Source organism: Aulostomus chinensis, chromosome 2 (genome assembly GCF_037954235.1).
Source record: "Aulostomus chinensis isolate RoL2024-O1b breed Wild chromosome 2, RoL_Achi_v1.0, whole genome shotgun sequence".
Classification (NCBI taxonomy): domain Eukaryota; kingdom Metazoa; phylum Chordata; class Actinopteri; order Syngnathiformes; family Aulostomidae; genus Aulostomus; species Aulostomus chinensis.
Window position 1 is genome coordinate 31916747 of NC_141321.1, and position 19062 is coordinate 31935808.

General features: G+C 46.1%; 4 protein-coding genes across 6 annotated transcripts; 2 read left to right on the forward strand and 2 right to left on the reverse strand.

Moving 5' to 3' along the window:
* Positions 1 to 297: 297 nt before the first annotated feature.
* LOC147269751 (protein C19orf12 homolog) lies at positions 298 to 3341 on the reverse strand. Its single transcript, XM_086190343.1, has 3 exons — positions 3165 to 3341; positions 1531 to 1709; positions 298 to 1239 (listed from the first exon to the last, which is right to left on the reverse strand). The coding sequence occupies exons 1-3, from the start codon at positions 3251 to 3253 to the stop codon at positions 974 to 976; spliced, it is 534 nt and encodes a 177-aa protein (XP_086046469.1). The 5' UTR covers positions 3254 to 3341; the 3' UTR covers positions 298 to 973.
* A 1048-nt stretch (positions 3342 to 4389) lies between these two features.
* On the forward strand, positions 4390 to 7139 carry LOC147269752 (tumor protein p53-inducible nuclear protein 2). The gene is made up of 4 exons (XM_086190355.1): positions 4390 to 4567; positions 5478 to 5607; positions 5710 to 5863; positions 6377 to 7139. Exons 2-4 carry the CDS (start codon positions 5478 to 5480, stop codon positions 6603 to 6605), a joined length of 513 nt encoding a protein of 170 aa, XP_086046481.1. The 5' UTR covers positions 4390 to 4567; the 3' UTR covers positions 6606 to 7139.
* On the reverse strand, positions 6542 to 12886 carry LOC147269753 (uncharacterized protein F13E9.13, mitochondrial). 2 transcript variants are annotated; one of them, XM_086190331.1, is made up of 6 exons: positions 12845 to 12886; positions 10856 to 10938; positions 10591 to 10771; positions 10047 to 10197; positions 9309 to 9436; positions 6542 to 7375 (listed from the first exon to the last, which is right to left on the reverse strand). In XM_086190331.1, the coding sequence occupies exons 2-6, from the start codon at positions 10919 to 10921 to the stop codon at positions 7173 to 7175; spliced, it is 729 nt and encodes a 242-aa protein (XP_086046457.1). In that variant the 5' UTR covers positions 10922 to 10938; positions 12845 to 12886; the 3' UTR covers positions 6542 to 7172. The 2 variants fall into 2 exon arrangements, with proteins under 2 accessions (XP_086046457.1, XP_086046449.1); XM_086190323.1 differs by lacking the exon at positions 12845 to 12886 and adding an exon at positions 11435 to 11564 and having other exon boundaries at positions 6545 to 7375.
* ccne1 (cyclin E1) lies at positions 12123 to 18283 on the forward strand. 2 transcript variants are annotated; one of them, XM_086190306.1, is made up of 12 exons: positions 12123 to 12446; positions 12981 to 13031; positions 13228 to 13315; positions 13538 to 13600; positions 14601 to 14770; positions 14873 to 15008; positions 15430 to 15576; positions 15815 to 15910; positions 16259 to 16393; positions 16729 to 16840; positions 16949 to 17106; positions 17307 to 18282. In XM_086190306.1, exons 2-12 carry the CDS (start codon positions 13018 to 13020, stop codon positions 17490 to 17492), a joined length of 1305 nt encoding a protein of 434 aa, XP_086046432.1. In that variant the 5' UTR covers positions 12123 to 12446; positions 12981 to 13017; the 3' UTR covers positions 17493 to 18282. The 2 variants fall into 2 exon arrangements, with proteins under 2 accessions (XP_086046432.1, XP_086046439.1); XM_086190313.1 differs by lacking the exon at positions 12123 to 12446 and adding an exon at positions 12684 to 12782 and having other exon boundaries at positions 17307 to 18283.
* Positions 18284 to 19062: the final 779 nt, after the last annotated feature.

Genomic DNA, 19062 nt, shown 5'->3' on the forward strand with positions numbered 1-19062 from the left:
TTTGCTCTCATCTTTAATTTGAGCTGAGAAGGTCAAAAGGGGGGCTGCACGGTGGAGCAGTGTCCAGGGTGAACCCCGCCTCTCACCCGTTGACGCTGGGATAGGCTCCAGCCCCCCCCCCCCCCCCCCCGCGACCCTTACTTGTAAGGAATAAGCGGAAGACGACGATGGATGGAAGGTCAAAAGGGACAAGCGTAACGGATGCTCAGAAGACTCGTTTTGCTCTGGAATGAAACGACCGCGTGACAGTGACGCCTGGTGAGAGCCGACGGTTGTGGGTCAATGTGAAAGACCAGATGAGAGTTGCATCAAAGATTTATTTCCTATTTTAATTTATAAACGTGTTTCTTTTTCCAAAAGTCACCCTGATACAGAGAATAAAGAGATTCATGTTCTTGTCCAGAATAACACTCCTCAGGCACAAGAGATTAAAAATGAAGGCAAAATAGAAAAACTCGTCCAGATGGCACTGAGGACAGAGGCCCCCTTCGATTGGAAGCATCCTTTGATGAAAGCAGCAGTGATGAACTTGATTCTGGGGTGCAGCCTTTGAGTGGCCGTCGAGAGGAAAGTGATGATGCGAGCATAAATACAAACAAACAAAAAAAAACATTTTCGAAGCCATGAGAAAGAACTTGTTCCTCATAGCGATTTTTTCACTTTCCCTCTGTCTCCCTCCTCAGGCCCACCTCAAGGTTGTGCACATTGACTTTGGCAGCACCTCTGGACAGAAGTGGGATTGTCTGAGAATTTTTTTTCTTTTTAGCACCCCCCCCCCCCCACCCCAAAACATCATCAGCATCAGCACGAAATAGAAACCTGCAGGCTGAAGTTAACGTACACCTTCGCAGTCACATCGAAGTGTTAAACCAGTACGATCAGGTCAAAAGTCCTTTGAGCTGCTTTAAATGCCAAAAATGAAACCTTCCTGAGGCGAAGGACTCCAGCCAATCCAGCCCCGCCCCGCCGTAGCTCAGTCTCTGTATGACACCTCTGCTCTCAGCTCCTTGGTGATGTAGTTGAGCAGTGCCGCAGTGACCTGCTGCTGCAGCGTGGCGTTACCCATCACCAGGGCAATGAGCTGAGCGGCGTCCGTCCAGTTCAGGCTGCCGAGGACCGCCAGGATGTCCCTGTAGAGCTTCTGCTGCTGGGCGGGGGGGAGCTCCATCAGGATCTGAGGCAGCGGCTTGAACTGACCGCTGGTCAGCCAACTGCCCAGGAGACCGCCGACTATCCCGCCTGGTGGAGGCAAAAGAAGAAGCGCAGTAAAAAAAACAGACTCCTGAGACGGTGAGGACCCAGTCTGGTACCTTCGGCTTCATCTCAGTTTTCTGGTTATCTTTTTATGTTGAATTCAATATTTGTTAACTGACTGTTTCGGCTCCTGGCTGAAACTCTTGGTATGAACAGTTTGCCAGCATCTGAAGCGGTCACCGCTAAAACGGCTCAGACTTCCTGTCGTTATCACACGATGTCTGTCTGTTTTTTCATCTATTATTCGGGACCCTGAATGTTCCCGCTCGCTCTTACCAACGGCGATTCCTGGAGGTCCGCCCACCAGCCCCCCGACGAAAGCAGTTCCTCCCGCCACCATGGCTCCTTTGCCGGAGTTTTTCACCGCCACCTTGATCTGATCGTGAGCTGATATTTCACAGCAGAGACGCATGACGTCATCCATTCGTGGAGCCATCCCTGAGAGAGTCCAGGCACTGGCCAGAGAGAAGAGAGAGAGTTGCTTAAAAATGAGAACTTTTCAGCATCTGGGGGGCTGTCGAAACGTGAAAACCAGACCAGCTGACAGAGGACTGAGCTCTCTAGTGGATGAATATCTGCTGACGGGGCTGACAACCGACGGACTGAGAGGAGATGGTCAAAGGTTGTTGTTGCTGTTTTTTTTCCAGGTGTGTCTTCTTGAGGGAAAGTGGTGTCACACACTCTTAACGCCGTGTTAAAGAGACATTCTGACACTTCTCCCTCATGAAATACAAATAGAAGCGCAGTTTGATATATGACGGAACAGGAGAAGAAAGTTCTGAACTGAATGATAACTCAGCAAAGATGCTGAGCGAAGCCGCCACGTCCTCGTCTGTCCAGCAGTCTTACGGTTCCTTCTCAATGTCAATCATTGATGAGTTTTACGAAGACCCTGGTTTGTGCAGACACAGAGATGCTCAAACACTTCCTGGTTCTTGAGGGAATTTCTTGCGGTTGGAATGCAGCCTAAAAGGCATTCCACGCATCACACACACACACACACACACACACACACACACACACACACACACACACACACACACACACACACACCTAAACTGTGACTGTGACATTCATGACAGCTCATCTAAGTGTTACGAGCTGACAGTAACGACTAACGTTTCCAGCTGAAAGAATCCTGAGGTAAAAGAGACTCAAGTACAGAAGGTAGATAAACACATATCAAGGGAAGGAGCTGAAAACAGTAAAAACACACAGAAGAAGGAGGAGGTGGAGGTGGTTCAGAATCTCATTGTCATGATATGCACGGTGGTGCAGTGGTCAGCACTGCACACTCACAGCAAGAGGGTTACGGGTTCGAGTCCCGGCTCGGGCGCGGGATCTTTCTGTGTGGAGTCTCCATGTTCTCCCTGTGCCTGCGTGGGTTCTCTCCGGGTACTCCGGCTTCCTCCCACCGTCCAAAGACGGATTCTCTAAATTGACCGTCGGTATGAATGTGAGTGTGAATGGTTGTTCGTCTCTATTTGTTAGCCCTGTCACTGTCCAGGGTCCACCCCGCCTCTCGCCCGTAGATGCTGGGATAGGCTCCAGTCCCCCCCGCGACCCTTACTAGTAAGGAATAAGCGGAAGACTACGATGGATGGACACCTGCTCAGAGGGTAAAGGTCGCAGGTGTGTGTGTGAAAGATAATTAATATAACCCTAACAAGGTATTTTCATGGTTTCACTTTTGCTTGAGGTAAGTCAACGGCGAATGTTTGGTACAAACTTCTTATCTGTTTTCAAACGGTCGAAGACAACAAGGCTGCTGAAGGCAGATTGTTCTCTCACCGCCGTTGAAGCCGAGGATGAGGAGGTGATGAAGAGCAGCAACTTTCCCTCAACAACTGCTCATCTCTTATAAATATGATGAATATCATATAAATAGATACACATATTGAGTTTCTTACCCGCAGTCGTGTGTGCAAGTAGCGCAGGATGGTTCTTCTTCTACGCCAGCATTCGCCGACAGACGACTTCCTGCTGTGACGTCATACATCCAAGAGTAAACGATGGCGGAACAAAATGGCTGCCTCCTCCGCGTCGACCTCGTCGCAGGTCATGAACAGAAGTCAGTCTTCGTCGGTGTAAATGCCGGGACCACCTGCTGGAAGTATACTACACCTTTATTTCCTTTTCATAAAATGTACAGAGCCCCAAAGCTGACGTGGACAAAAATTAAAGTGCTCACCGGGAACTCAGACCGAAGGGAGAGCTAGCCAGCTAACGGCTACCTTCGACCGGAGGGGTACAATCTTGACGCGCGACTATCTCAGATTCACTTCCTTTGATATATAAATTAAAAACAACAACAACAACTCAAAGAAGTGTTGACCAGAAGTAAGTCTTCATTCATTTTTGGATCGAACTGAATAAATAATGTCAGAATACCTGAAACCACAGCTGCATTCTGTGTCCTTTAAAAGGATCGTAACTTTTTGTATCTGCATTCTCGCAGCATTTTAAGAATAATAATACTTTATCTCACACTGGGGAAATTCAAACAGAAGAAAGAAGAAGAAGGACAATATGAATTTAAAAAAAATGTATGAAATAAGTAATATTAACATTTATAGTAGACTATTTAGGTATTTACAATATATTAACATAAATAAAGAAAAACTCTGAATATTATTCATAGAACGAACTTTAGCTGCTGCTGTGTTCTGTCAAATGACTCAATAAAAGCTGGAAAACATCAACAACCACCAGTTTCCTCCGGTTCTTTTTTATGTCTGTATATTATTTCTGAACGTTTAATGAGGGTGTATTTTTTCTATTCCTTTTATAAAAACACAATCAGGATATTGGGTTTACAGTCGTGAGTTTGTAAGAGTTGATTATAATATTGTGACCGTGTTTCGGTAGATTTAATCAGATGAGTGAAGGAAAGGTCTACGAGTCTTTGAGTGTGCACGTCATCCTACCCTTTTTCCAACTTGCTGCTTTAATTTGTGATTGAAGTTATGATTGAAGCTTATTTCTATTGGATTATATTGTTTTCTTCTTATTCTTACTATTATTATTATATCATGTGTTGCATTATTAAAATCGAATGCGTTCCACATGAAGAAAATATAAATAGAAAAACTGAATATTCGCTGCGTTACGTGTCCGTGACGCACCCTCGTCGGGGGCGGGGTCTGGTGACGTTTCAGGACACGGGGGAGGACTCTCGCCGATAAACAACTCTTAGCGATCAAAACAATCCGTGGAGAGCAGCACGGCAGGAACATTCTTCTGTCCTCCGGCCGCACCCGACGAAGAAGAATAGGAAGAAGAAGCAGAAGAAGAAACGGTCTCTATTGTTCCGGTAAGTCGTGAACACCTCCGCGTCTCCTCCGATTTGCATCCGGAACCGTTAATCTTCCGTTTTTCTTTTGTTCCCGTTGTCTTTGTGACGCCTCGCTGCAAGCTCGCCCCCCCCCCCCCCCAAACCTGATTAGTGACAGTCGCAGCGACAGAAGAAGAAAATAAAAACATTCCGCCGGGAAAGATTCGATCCTGCTGGTGATATGTCAATGTTTGTGTGTGTGTGTACAGTGTGTGTGTGTGTGTACAGTGTGTGTGTGTACAGTGTGTGCTGATATTACGGGAAGGCATCCAAATAAATAAATATCCCGGGATATTTATGGATCTGTCTGTGTAATAACCACTTTGATAAATGATTATTTTGGGACGCACGCACAGGAGGCTGTCAACATTGAAGAAAATTCTTTTTTCTTATTAAATAGGAGACAAAAATCGATAAATAAGAATGAAAGTGGTGGTCGGGCTCTTGTGTAAACAGCTAATGAGAGAAGTTTCAAGTCAGTATTGAAACGAACAGACTTTGGAATGTTCTGGGTTCATGTTTGGATACTGGGATAGAGGGAGAGCTAAAATGAGACGTTTACTGGTGTTTGGGATGTGGCAGTCCTGTTTATCTATCAAACTTACTGCCACAGCAAAGGTTGCGGGGTCATCAGCTGGGGACAGATGAGGTTGTTGCTCTGAGGTCACTGGGAATCTGGTTTCATGGAAGAAATGTAAACCGGGATAAACCGGTCTTATATAATCCTGCTGCAGCAGCCGCTCCTACCCTCAGACATTGTGTTCCTAAGTGACCCCACGACCCCTCGACTCATGTGTCTGAGCACCATGGAGGCGCTGCGGAGCTGGCTGCTCCCCTGATGGCCTCCAGGGGGAGACATTTGTCTGTCTAACAGAACTTTGCTATACAGATGATGATCGGAAAGATTCTCTCTCACCTGCTGGGGAACGGTGGCGGTGATGACTGCGAGGCAGTACATGACACTCTGGAGGAGCTGATGGAGTTTGAGGAGGGAGGATGGGTCATTGTTAACCTCCCAGGTTAGACACACACACACACACACACACACACACACACACACACACACACTAGTGATGCTCCCACTTGAGCTCAGGATGAGACCCCCTTTCTTCCTGTTCCAGACAACGCGACACTGGAGGCTTCTGAGGTGGACCCACTGGAGAACCTGCTGATCGAGCATCCCAGCATGTCGGTCTATCAGATGAGATGCAGGATGAGCAGAGCAGAGGAGGAGCAGGGCTCTGATGAAGACGAGGAGGAGGAGAACTACCCAAGGTCGCTTCCCTTTGACACGCCTCACTGTTTTGGTTCTGTCTCAGTCCAGGTCATAATTACGGCGTTACTCTGTAGGTATAAAGATTGCAGCTGAAGCCGTGACGAAGAAAGAAACAAGGGACAACGTCTCGTTCTCCCAAACAGACTCAGACACACCTGAAGCTGTTCACTGACCTTTTTGGCTCCGCCTCCTCTTAGCTTTTAGCTTATATTCACGAAAAATGACCTTGAAGCGCACAGAAGCAGTAATCACGAGCATGTTGTGTGTTGTGTCACGAGTGTCTAAACTAGACGGCGGAGGCTGGCGGGGACATCAAAGATCCCTCCAACCTCCTGACCTCTAATCATTGGCTGTGTTGTTTCCATGGAAACGAGGGACGTGAACTGGAAAATCAGACACAGTAAACATCTGACAGGAAACTGGACTCAGTCGCTCAAGGGCTCTAAACTCGTTTTTGCTCTGTGACAGTCACCTGATCAACTCGCGCTAACGCCTCGTCTGTCTGTGTCCAGGTCAGGGGCGGTGAGGCAGCACATCTCCTGGCGTCTGGCGGCCTGGGGAATCCCGCTGCCTTGCCATGTCCAGCTGTTGGCTGTCCAAAGGGCGAGGACCCAGGCCGAGCGCAAGAAGCTGAGCCGCAGCGCCCTCAACAGGCAGAACCTGGCCAAGACACGATTCTCCTCAGCAGACAAGCGCTACGGCTACTTCAAGCAGCCGGTTCAGCGCCTCTGCAACTACTGAGCGCCGCTGGTGAGAGCGCTCGCCCAATGTCCTCCACCACAGCACCGCAAACCTGGAATCACTCAGGTTCTCCATCCTTGTTTTGCCTCACACATGTAATTCTGCTAACAGTGGCCAAGTGAAGCACAGCGAGGCGCTTTTATTATGATGTAAGCAAACAGCTCTGATCACCTGACCTGTTGAGCAACTCCGTCCCAAGTCAAGCATGAATGACACACAAACATTTAATCAGATGAAGCCTGTGTACATGATGGATGTGTTTAGACAGCTTAGAGGTTGTGTTACTGTAGAACATTTCATTTCCACTCGTGTGTGTTGAGCGTGTGTTAGCTTTAGCCGTTAGCATGCTGAGAGTTTTTCAGAGCAGACGTCTTCTACAGAACCACAGTTTTGTGTACTTCTCAGTGGGTGCTCACTTTTATATGTTACACAGATTCTTTACAGAGTGTAAATACTGTTGAATACCATGTTTTTTTCTATATGTGTGTATTTATAAAATGTACAAAAAAAACTGCAAATAAATCTTGTTTCTTAAAGGGGCTGAATGTGTTTTTTATGGCAGCGGCGTCACTGATCGACTCGTTGTCGGAGTTCACGCAGCTTCTCCATGAACCTCTTCACTCGCTCCGGGTCGACTGCTTTGGCCCAGTTGCCATTTTCTTTGAAGTAAGAGCCGACGATCATCCCGTTCGCGTCAAGATAGCGTTCCATGTTGTCGCAGGTCACTCCGGAGCCGATTAGCACGGGGATTCGCACAGACTGGGAAACCTCTGCAAAATTCAGCAGAGCAACGGTTTAGAGAATGCACTGTTTGTGGTGACAAAGAGTCGCCGTAGACGAATGTAGAGGAACACGGCAACTTTAAGGGAAATCTCCTCTGTGCTGCAGGGAGCTGAGACCCACGCTAGCTAGCTTAGCGCAGTGAATGGTAGTGGGTGGGAAGTGATAGCGTAGCTTTGTCAAAAGTCATCAAATAAACTTTTCTTGAAAGCTGCATTACTCAGACAAAGATTGTGTAGAAGTGATTAGAAAATAACTTCAAATGACAAGACATTGTGAGTAGAAACTCAGAGACACGGTCGGAACTACTTTCCTGAGGGGGCGCAGGGATCCGTGTGTGTCAGTGACTCGATGAGCACCCGCTGCTACTAATAATTATGAGAGGGAATGAGGAGGATTACTGCTGGACAAACCCACATCCTGACCCTGAAAAACCTCCCACCCACGACATGATGAGAAACAATATGGAAAATATTATTGATTGATTTTTTTTTCTAATGTTTGAATGATTTTTTTTTGGTTAAATTCGCAGTGTTTACTCATGTGTTTCAGTGGTTAAAAAAAAATGTGGAGAACTTGTTTTTACCAGCCATCATACTGGCATTTGTAAATATCAGCCATAAAAACAATGGTCCTATCGATACTGACCAGGACGTTTATATCAGCGCACCTTTGTCATCATTGTTGAGCTGCAGGCAGCGACGAGGTATTTTTGTGGTTGGATAGGATGTGTGTGTGTGTGTGTGAGAGAGAGAGAGAGAGAGAGAGAGAGAGAGAGAGAGAGAGAGAGAGAGAGAGAGAGAGAGGGTTTGTTCACGTGTACCTAGTGCCTGTGCAGCTTTAAGTGTGGCATTAGAGACTAAACCCTAAAATAGCAGTGAGAGGACTCGGTCCAGGTTTCAGGTCTACTGACCCCTAAGGAGACATCATGGCATGTCCCTCCCAAACATAGACACCCCGCAAAACGACCTCCACGGTTGCTCGGCTTAGGTTTCCTTTCACCACCATTCTTTGGTCTCCATTCTTTTTTTATGGAGGGAAGGGTCTCTATCTTCTTCTCTGGATCTGGGGACGATGGACAATAAGTATATTTTCTGGAAAGTTGCGGTGCTGGATGAACGTCCATCACACCAAACACATAGATAAAATGAGAGGTCGTGTGTCCGTGGGGTTGTTCCTTCATAGCCTGACAGCAGCTTTGCACTTTGAGCGATTGAATTTACTCTTCAGAGATCTCAAAGTCGGTGTTCAGTGTTTCATGGATGTACCAGAATTTTCAGTAAAAAATAAAATATCTTATCAAACTTTTTTTTAAAAAGGAGCCTGCGTGTTTGGTGTCTGCTGGTCTGGTTTGAAGGTTCTGACCAGCAGAGGAGCATTAAACAGAAACTCTCCCCTGGTATTGTTAAGACATGGGTTCCCCCTGCTGGACATACAGGGTACTGACTCAGTACCAAATCCAGGTGAACAAGTTTAAGAGGCAATTTGTTTCTCTCAGTTTCATTTAATTGTTTATGTTGCCAATTCCTGTCTAGATGATGAATTAAAAGCTAGAAAATTCAATCTGAAATTGACATCCATGTCCGCCCAGAGTTCATGAAAAGAGAGAAGTAGCAGGAGCTCTGCTGGTGTCCCTCCAACCACCAGTGCTCATGGACGAGTGTGATATTAGAAAAATAACGTAGGATTCATCACAACCCAAAAAAGTAATGAATAATGCAGGTTTAGGCACTTAAAGAGGTTTGAATATTAAAGGTTTATTTATTCAATAAGCTGGGAACACAATGACGTGGTCCCACGATGATCCTACCCTGTTCACGTGTTTAGTCCTTCTGTTCCTAAGTAAAGGCCTGCATAACAGGTGCTGCAACACCTGAGTAGGCAGCTGGTTGTATGAAGTGTGTGGAGTGTTTGTGGCCACACCTCTGAGCTCCCGCGGGTCAGCCTGCGCCCCTGTAGCGGTCCCGGTGATGATGAGCCCGTCTGAGAGGAAGAACTCAGCTGCCTGTGCCGTCTCCTCGATGCTCACGTCTGACGTCAGGGCGTGGGAGCTGCGAGGACGCACAGAGTCAACGTACATGCATCCTCCCGGATGGAGTACAAACGAGAGGTGATCCCTCTGATTAGAGCAGGATGTGATGACTCTGGAACTTTGGCCTAAAACTGTAAACAAGTGCGGGCTGTAATTTACATAAACACCCTCATGTACTGGGCAGCTTCCTGGAGGATGAAGGAAAGCTTTATCGATTGATTCTTGTGATCACAAAGCACTTATTGAACCACTGTTGGCTAAAGTTGGTTTGTACGTATCAAACGTCTCATATTAACGGAGTCAAAGAACTCTTTCACCCAGTGAGCAATGAGGCATATTCAAAGCTGAAGTGTGACACTTTGACACCATTTCCTGGCAGTGACAGTTACGCCAAAGAACTGCGTGCTACAAGGGCTTCACCCAAGCTTACAACCAGCAGCCAGTGGCAGTAAAAAGGTGGACAAATTGTTTCTAATGTCAAAATGACACATTTCACTATAAGAATTGGTTTCGTGTGGTCTGACGATCATTTTATCACAGAGAACTACAACTCCCGGCAGACCTGACTTGCCTGGGTTCCCACCACAGTAACTTGAGACCGGTTCCTGTGTGACTGATGATGACCTCACCTGTGCTTCTTCTTGATGTCGGTGAAAATCTGCACGTGCTCAGCTCCCATCTGCTTGCGATACCTCAGTAAGTCGCCGGCGCAGGCGTGCAGTAAGCCCTCGTCAGCAACGTGAGAGAAGACGAAACCTTCCGCCCTGATGAAGTCCAGACCTGTGACCACATGGTGATGAAGCTGAGGTCAACCAGTGGCGTGTGACCTCCGGCCACGTCAAACCAATCAAACAAGCCACAAAAGATGTCCGGTTGTCACGTTTGACTCATTTAACTCATATTTTTGGGGGGGTTTAAGTGCTTAATTCAGACAAAAAGAAGTGACGTGTGAGGGCACAAAAATGTCTTCATGAAGTCAAGATATCTGTTTAAGGGAATTCAATAGGTAAAACATACTTCCTGGGTGAAGTATCAGCTAAAAACAGAGAAAGTTACCAGGAAGTGAAATCAAATCTTTTCAGGGAGATGACAAAAGTGACTGAAGCCATCTGTTCTGAGGTTTAGAAGCTCACTAACAACCCTGCAGCAATAAAACTGATGTGGGGCCTGAACCTGAAGCCAGAGCCACAGCCAGGGCCTGCTGGTTGGCAGAGGACAGTATCTGCACTCCGAGTGGCATGGATGGGCAGACGCTTCTCACAGCAGCAGACACTGAGGTCATGCAGGCGCACACCTCCGGGCCCACGGAGAAGGAGTACGGGACGTCGTGCATGTTCTCGATTATCACGCCATCCTGAAAGAGAGGTTCACAAGTCACGCCTTCAGGAATCTCACCTGTCTGAAGTAACAACTGCGGGGTGACAATAAAGTCACTTACGAGGCCTGCATCGCGATAGATTGTCGCCTCCCTGCATGCTTCCTCAATGATTTGGGGCATTTTCATTTGTCCCAGCGGAGTACCTGTGATAGCGCAGACATTTGGTTACAAACATGAGAAGGCGAGCCGTTCAGTCTTCTTCTCAACAGCACTATTGATATTTAATTAAGAACTGTAACACAAACCCTCTCGTTAGCTCCTGGAAATACATCACGATATCATGGTACATTACACAATATAAACATTAACTAGAAGACAATAGCTTCCCTTTATCCCACCACACAAGCACATTGATACACATAAATGTCTACATGAGCCTACTTAATCAAAAAACAGTAGGAAATAGAATTTTTTCTTTTATGAGGACTTTTGATGTTTCTGTCAAATCATTTCATTTTTATTTTCAAATAATTTTGATTTGCTAAAGATATTATAAATACTTAAGACTACCCTTGGCACGTTTGGTTGGTCCCATGATAGTATCACAAAAATACACTTTTCAACTGAACAATTAAAATGTAACGGGAAAAAATTAGGTTTGAACTTAACATTAAGAAAGACAGGTAAGTCTTAGATTACCTGGTAAAGCTCTCACGTGAACCATTCCAATCACTGCAGATTTTAAACGCCCAAAAAGTTCAAGCCACTTCATGTTTCTGACTTTGTGGAGTCACCAGGGAGCAAAATGGTGTTTTCTCCTCTAGCCTGAGGATCAGCTGACAGTCCAAAGGTTAATTTGTACTTGTTTTGAAGATTTTTTTAGGAGGGAAAAATTTACATTAAATGGATGATTAGAGTATAAGACCTCTGATGAATACATCATCTTCATTGTCCTTCTACATGGATGAAAAATACAAATGTAAAGGGACACATGTCTGAATTTGAAAGAGTGATAATGTTTTCAAAGGGGGATAACACCAAGTATGGCAACCCGCACCAGAAATGGGCGCCCTGGTAGAAGCATCCGTATGCTAACATACTAAAGTTTTAGCTAAATAATGGCCGCGTCCAGGGTGACAGCGCGCCAAACCTCTCTCTGGGGTGTATAGAACGATCCTGCTCAGTTATTTCAGCAACATTCGGTCGTGTTACGCTTTATTTTACGCTTAAATCCAAACGACATTGGGTTTTGTTTACATCTGACAGACTAGCCACGCGGTACCCGAGCACTTCCTCCCGGAAGCCCCGCCCCCGCAGCTGTCACACCGCCGTCACGCCTCCCGCTTGCCGGCTTAAATTTTTTTTTTTGGTTTAAACTTTCTTTTTCCTCCAAGTTCCACTCGTTTAATATCAGCTCTATCGAAGGAACTTGCCGAAGGGGGCTCCGTGATTGTGGAGGCGCTGCGCGGGGTTGACATTTGGAGCATAAGGAGCAGGAGGAGTCCGTGTTTTTAGCGCCAAGTTAAATCGCCTCCTCCCTGATTTTGACGCTCCAGTCATCCGCTCGATTATCGCGCCAGCTCCAGAGCCACCAGCCGCCCGGCCAGGACACACACCACCCGACCAGGCTCCCTCGACTTCCCGGTAAACAGGCGGTTCGTCTCTAAAAGACATTTGTTCTAGAGTGAACTTCAAGGACCAGGATCTTGAGGTGAGTGGACGGCGGAAGCTGCAATGTTTGGAACCCATGTTTTGGACTTTGTTGTATCCCAAGCTCGAAACAAAAACAACAAAAAAGAGAATTAGTAAGATGGATTCTTGAACTTAAACTGCATCTTGATGTCGTTGCCTGGTTAAAGTGAGAAGTAAAAAGAAAAAAGAAGAAGGAGGAAAAAAAAACCCGTCCCTGCCAGCTGCGTCGGGTTCGGCCATTATAGGCTTTAGCCAGCTGCCCAAAATTAGCAGGAGAAAATAACCACCTTCCCCGCAAAAATATGCCCAAACTACAACACTCAGTGGTGAATGTAGCGTTTGGTGTTTGACCCTGGTGAGTTTTACGACTGTTGCTGGTGTTTGAATCACTTTTTAGCAACTTGTAACATCGCGTACCGTCTGCGTTTCCCCGCGCCAGGATGAGTTGGGCTTTGTCAGTAGGAGGGAGTTGAGGGTGGGGGTTGGGAGTGTTTCAAATCTGTTAGTTTTTTTTTTTTTTAAACTCTTTAAAATAAGTTTTTCTCATTCACAGGTTTACTCCAAAACTGAGCACCAACTCTTTGAGTATAATGCTTGGAGAACGGTGAGTATTTAACGTCTGTCAGCCCCGTCAATCAAAAGTGTGTCAACGTCAGAACGAAAGTAAGCAGAGTTTAGCCGTCCGGCTAGTTAGCCTGTTGCTATTTGGACCACATTAGCGTGTTTCTCCTAGCTTGTTGAGATGTTTGTTGAATCCCGCCGGGTTTAAAAACTTAACGTTTTGTGGTGTGTCGTGTCAGGGAAGAGACAGAACCGAAGTCTGTTCCCCCCGAAGCCCCGAAAGAAAACCCAGTTCGAGCGAGGAAGAGGAAGGCAGATGTTGCCATTGTGAGTAAAATGAAAAGCTGGACCTCCATCCTCAGCTAAGCTAGCAGGCCTTTTGTAATGAGCCAAATGCAACAACAGTGCTTCATGTTATCCGTCTGTGCTGCTAGGTTTTGTGCTTCAGTTTTAAGTATACAATTGTTAATCTGGGGATCCAGCCTTTGTCAAGCCCACATGTTGCTGTAGACCTGAGTTAAGCGGCTCTGTGCTGTTTTGCTCCTCCAGTATTTACAGGATCTGGATGAAGAGGTAGCAGAGATGACCAAGAAGAAGCAGCGTGACTGTGAGGTAAACTTGGTTATCTTTCCAGGCTTTATAGAACGTTCCTCATCCTTGCCCCGGACTGCATCACAAGACTTGTGGAGGGTGTGTGGTTAAGCTGCTGAGCCTCAGAACTTAAGTTTGCATTGTATCAGATTTTGGGAGGTTTTATCAAGTAAGTGCAGGCTGAGCGTCCAACCCCTTCCCCGAGCTCCTCTCTTCAGCAACCACTGTCCAGTTAATTACGCGTGGATGCAATTGATGCTGCGCTCCAGTTGAACGTGGATGTCAGACGTCCTGCTCGGTGACCCCAATACCTTACAAACCAGTAGACAATCATTGAAAAATGGCTGTTCCGTGTGTCACTAAGGTCTGTAGACTTATTGCTAGGATGTTTTTGTGCGCTAAAATGCCTCATAGCGTTGCCGTCAGCTGGTATTGGGAAGGAACAGTCGCAGGGTGTGATGTAACTCCCAGTTCCTAGGTTGAGCCCACTTGGCATTCGCAAAGGAGCCTGACGAACTTCCAGAACAAGAAATTCAAGCAGATATCCTCAAGGTTTAGAGACACGTGTTGTAATATTTTTTTTCCCGAAAATAATAAGAGGATATTGGTTTGATATGACGCAGTCACCCGCTGCAGAAGAAGGTGCTAACCAAGCCTGAGTGGAACGGGATGTCATTAGGCTTGTAGGAGTTCCGCCGCGGCTCACACTCACGATGGTGTACGTTAAACAAATGGAAAAACTGCATCGTGAAGCTCTGATAACAATTCATTTAAACATGTTGGATAATGAAACCTACACTGCGTCACTGTTTGTCCTTGGCTTAAATAAGTTGCTCACTGATATCGTTAAAATCAACATCGAGTTTGAAAAGGGTGATAGACACAGTAACTGACGGGGTGAGGATTTTGCGTCAGTTAATTCTGCTTTAATGTCAGATTTATTTGCCTGAATAGATGTTGTCCCGGCTTTCAGTGTGTTCTCTGCTTCCTTCATGTTTAACTGAAACCGTCTTCTGTGCAGCCGGTGTGGAGCTCTGAAGCTGACTACGCCAGTCCACACAGGTGGATTCCCACTCCTGACCAGGAGGAGGAGCAGCAGCAGGTCACCCTGATAAACGCAGGCTTCCCCCACTACAGTTTTAACAACATACTCGCAACCCCGGTGCATTGCGCCCCGCTCCCCATGCTGTGGTGAGTGCCTCGGTCGGCTCTCTGGTGGTCGGTGCAGTGCGAAACCTTTCAGACCATTGCTTTACTTTGAGTGATGTCTATTTTCATCTGTTTGACTGTCAGCTGGGCGAGTAAGGATGTGGTCTGGAACAACATGTTGGAGAAGGACAAGACCTACACCAGAGACGTCAACATGATGGAGAAGCATCCTCACCTTCAGCCCAAGATGAGGGCCATTCTCCTGGACTGGCTCATGGAGGTTGGTAGCACACGGTGCAAGCCAGAACATTGAAATTCTCATAATAATAATAATAATAATAATAATTATGGTCTCGTGTCACAATGGTTTTTAGGTTTTGGATCTCGCCAAGATCAATTCATAAAATTCAAAATAAATGTTCAACTATAAAAACACAGTCTTACACAGCTTGTAACTGCTGAGGGGTAAACCTATCAATCCTGCTAATGGGTCTTACAAAGTAGCAACTAGTGATTAGATGACTAGTTAGTAATATTAAACCAGTAGGTAGACCAGGGTATCCCATCTAGTAGTGACGGGGGTGAACGTTAGTATAAACGTGCGCTTGTAGGAGGCGGCCAAGGAATGTGTGTTTTTGTTTTTTTGTTTTTGTTTTTTTGCTCCAGTGGTGGTTTCATGGGTGCTCCTCCGTGTGTGTTAGGTGTGCGAGGTGTACAAGCTGCACAGGGAGACGTACCACCTCGCCCAGGACTACTTTGATCGCTTCATGGCCACGCAGAGAAATGTCTTTAAATCCACGCTGCAGCTCATCGGCATCACCTGCCTTTTCATCGCTGCCAAAGTTGAGGTAAGAGATGCCAGGCTGGGTGTTGAACCAGTTGTTTCTCACCTCGGCTGCACTGCCTCACTCTCTTCTTTAACATTTTGTCATCATTTAAGTTTTTTTTTTTTTAAATTTTTTTAAAGTTTGAGCATTTGGCAAAAAAATATTTTATTTTTGTTTTTAATCAGTTCCAGCTTAGATGAAATCCATCTCTTTCAGGTTTTAGCGATTTCTAAACTCTGTCTGTCGTTGCCTCTTCCAGGAGATGTATCCGCCCAAGGTCCACCAGTTTGCTTATGTTACAGATGAAGCCTGCACCGAAGATGAGATTCTCAGCATGGAAATCATAATTATGAAGGTAAAGGAGGTCACTCTGCTCGCATTTTCCTCATTTAGTCTTGATCTTTAACGTTGGCCGTCAAATATTCCATGGAAGTGGCTGCCAAAACGCAACAGTTGCACAAATATCTGGAGTCCCTCTCATCTTTCCTTCGCTGATTATTTTAATGAGTTATTTTGTCGGTCATTTGTACAATTTATCGCGTTTTGAAATCGAGATGTGAAAAACCGTTCATCGCAGCTTCCCAGAATCGAGTGTTGAGTTGTGTTCTCTTTTGCTCCGTCCAACAGGCCAGAAACCCAAAGATTCTTCATTTTCTGCCCTAACGCCTCCTGTCTCTTCCTCTCCTTCTGTCCGCCTCCGCAGGAGCTGAAGTGGAGTCTGAGCCCGCAGACGTCCATCTCCTGGCTCAATGTTTACATGCAGGTGGCCTACCTGAAAGAGACGGACGAGCTGCTCATCCCCAGATACCCTCAGGCCACCTTCACACAGATAGCAGAGGTATTGGTCCGTGCATCTGTCCACCGACTTCAGAGGACTTTTGCACACCCCCAGTCCTGTTTGGACGCCACTGGTACTTAGTTCAGTTGGTCAGGGGGTGAGAGAAGGTCCTGGAACCCACTCAAAACATTCATGGTGCCTACACAACAATTCAGAGAAATTATATCATGATGTAACGTCCCGATAACGAGTGACATAGTGGTCCTCAATGATGGTCTCCCGGCCACGGCTCAGACCTGGGGCGCCATGGTAAAACGGGTCTCGTTTCAGAGAAGCTTGACACAGCGTCGTCAGTCATTTCACCCTCCACTCATGCAGGATTCTTCTCCCCCCAGTTGTTGGACTTGTGCATGTTGGACGTTCGTTGCCTTGAGTTCGCTTACGGTGTCCTCGCGGCTTCAGCCTTGTTTCACTTCTCCTCTCTGGAGCTGGTGGAGAACGTCTCAGGTAAGCAGCGACAGCTCATGACGGATAAATACTGTGTTCTGCTTTGTCCTCTGACGTTCTCTATCCTGCCCCCGCTCCTGGTGTTTGATCCTTCGTCTGTTCCTGTAGCTCTGAAGAGGGTGGAGGTAGAAGAATGCGTAAGGTGGATGGTGCCGTTCGCCATGGCGCTGCGGGAACTCGGCGGCTTGCCCATGAAGAAGTTCACTGGGATCCCAGCTGATGACGCACACAACATCCAGACCCACGTGTCCTACCTGATGTGGCTGGTAAGAGACCCCGCATTGAGAACTCAAGTCGAAGAAAAGGGTTGTTCTTTTTATGAGGTCTTAAATTCATCCACCATCTTGGAATTATAGTAAACCAGTCCAAGCACCGGTGCAGCAGAGCGCCTTCAGGCAGCCTCATCAGGATGGATGATATTTGGCCATCAGGAGTGAAACTAAATTCTAACTTCCTCTGTTTGCAGGAGAAGGCCTACTCCTACCAGGATGTGGAGCTGGAGCGTCACAGCAGCTGTCACGTCCCGTCAGGCGTGCTGACTCCACCTCTAAGCAGCGAGAAGATGGAGGAGATGGTCCGGCTGGATGAGGTAACGCTGAAAGTCCGACCGAGGATGCTCCCTCCGTCACCTCCGCGCCTCCTTCCTAAGTAGCCAAATCTGACCTGAAGATTAACGCTGTCGGGAGGAAGAGCGTCGTCTCTGCTGCGCCGCGTACGAGTGATGGGATTTATGTATTATCTCACGAAAAGGTCATGCTGATTACTGGGATCTGGACGGTTTTAAATGTCTAGCGGGACACTCGTTGACCACACAGGAGTCGAGGCTGCGTTAGTAGTTGGGACGAAAACACGGAGCGGAGGGAACGGGACTTCCTTGTTCTTGGAGCATTTCAACTGAATGCTAGCATTAATTACCAATCACACCTTCATTTAGTGGTTGCCATTTTTAATTTCCTATGCAGAGACCCACCTGAATGGGCATTTATGGCGTCTCTCGATACTTGATTGTGTGTGTGTTTTTCATCGTGATTTTTTTTTTTTTTTTTAATCTCAGTGGCCTCATTTGCCCCAAAAACTATTCCTGGAGTCATATTGGCTCTGTGCTGCTATAAAGTGGGCTTTGCTAATGGAGGGGGTCTGTGTGTGTGTGTGTGTGTGTGTGTGTGTGTGTGTGTATATATGAAATAGTGTTTTGTTCATGTGGTTGCCATTTTTTTTGGACAAAACATGGCAGTGTTTTGCTTGGGGACCAGTAGCTTGGCTACCCAGATGGACAAGTGAACCAGCCAGGCTTCAGAAGCTAAAATATTGATTGTATTTAAACTTCTATTTTTATCCCAACCCCCACTACCACTACCATCCCATTACCACCAAAATGTAAGATTTCTATCTGACTTTTTAAAATAAAATGCTGCTACATATTTTTCATTAAAGACCGTTTCTTGAAACTCTTTTAGAAAAAATTCACACGCCGTTGTTGTTGCTGTTGTTGTTGTTGTTGTGGCTTTTCAGCCTGTTAATGCAGTGACATGGTTGCTGTCTTCACCCTCCCTCCTCCCCACCACTTTTTTTTTTTTTTTACTCCCAACTAATCAGAAATGCACTTCATCTTTCTGCCACTAGATGTCAGTGGCATGCCGCGAGTTTAGTTCTGTACCAGATGATTTCTACTCGTAAAGCAAAAGGGGAAATTGTCTCTTAGGAAACAAAACACTGTGACTCCATGTTAAACGTATCAGCTAAAAAAAAAAAAGGTGCATCTAATGTGTTGATTTTATGATCAGATGGGTTCCATGTTTTCATTTGTCCAGCCCCTAAACCATAGGTTACCATACTGTATGTTGAACTCACTACTGGTCGTGATGTTTTTGTTTTTAAACTTTTACCAGAAACTAAATTTTAGATTAAATTCACCCTAACTAGTGCAATACCTGCTGTTTGGGGGGGGGGGGGGGACCTGGGGTTATGTGATGGTACTAAACTTCTGACTTCTATCTCGGAGACTTAAATGCCTTTTAAAGTGACTTTCATCTCACGTGACTGGTAATACAGTAAACTCATGACAGCATTCTGAGCTTTTTAATGCCATCAGGGATGATAAGTGTGTCCTAAATTGCAGTTATAGTGGTCTTAAAATGGCCTTGGATTTTATCTGTAGAAACCCTGTATTCAGCTGAAAATCAATTTGTCTCTGGGGGTTTTTAATTCAGGAAACCTTGAAC

Excerpts from the sequence above, each read along its gene's own strand:
- LOC147269753 (XM_086190323.1), bottom strand. The coding sequence starts at position 11,507 with ATGAAGTGGCTTGAACTTTTTGGGCGTTTAAAATCTGCAGTGATTGGA. Across the intron at positions 10,772-10,855 it reads TCTATCGCGATGCAGGCCTC|GATGGCGTGATAATCGAGAA; the intron begins GTAAGTGACTTT and ends CCTCTCTTTCAG. Across the intron at positions 7,376-9,308 it reads TGACCCGCGGGAGCTCAGAG|AGGTTTCCCAGTCTGTGCGA; the intron begins GTGTGGCCACAA and ends TGAATTTTGCAG.
- LOC147269751 (XM_086190343.1), bottom strand. The coding sequence starts at position 3,253 with ATGTATGACGTCACAGCAGGAAGTCGTCTGTCGGCGAATGCTGGCGTA. Across the intron at positions 1,710-3,164 it reads ACTTGCACACACGACTGCGG|TGCCTGGACTCTCTCAGGGA; the intron begins GTAAGAAACTCA and ends CTCTCTGGCCAG. Across the intron at positions 1,240-1,530 it reads ACCTCCAGGAATCGCCGTTG|GCGGGATAGTCGGCGGTCTC; the intron begins GTAAGAGCGAGC and ends TGCCTCCACCAG.
- ccne1 (XM_086190306.1), top strand. Across the intron at positions 15,009-15,429 it reads TCCTGGACTGGCTCATGGAG|GTGTGCGAGGTGTACAAGCT; the intron begins GTTGGTAGCACA and ends CGTGTGTGTTAG. Across the intron at positions 16,394-16,728 it reads CCTTCACACAGATAGCAGAG|TTGTTGGACTTGTGCATGTT; the intron begins GTATTGGTCCGT and ends TTCTCCCCCCAG.
- LOC147269752 (XM_086190355.1), top strand. The coding sequence starts at position 5,478 with ATGATGATCGGAAAGATTCTCTCTCACCTGCTGGGGAACGGTGGCGGT. Across the intron at positions 5,608-5,709 it reads GGTCATTGTTAACCTCCCAG|ACAACGCGACACTGGAGGCT; the intron begins GTTAGACACACA and ends TTCCTGTTCCAG. Across the intron at positions 5,864-6,376 it reads GAGGAGGAGAACTACCCAAG|GTCAGGGGCGGTGAGGCAGC; the intron begins GTCGCTTCCCTT and ends GTCTGTGTCCAG.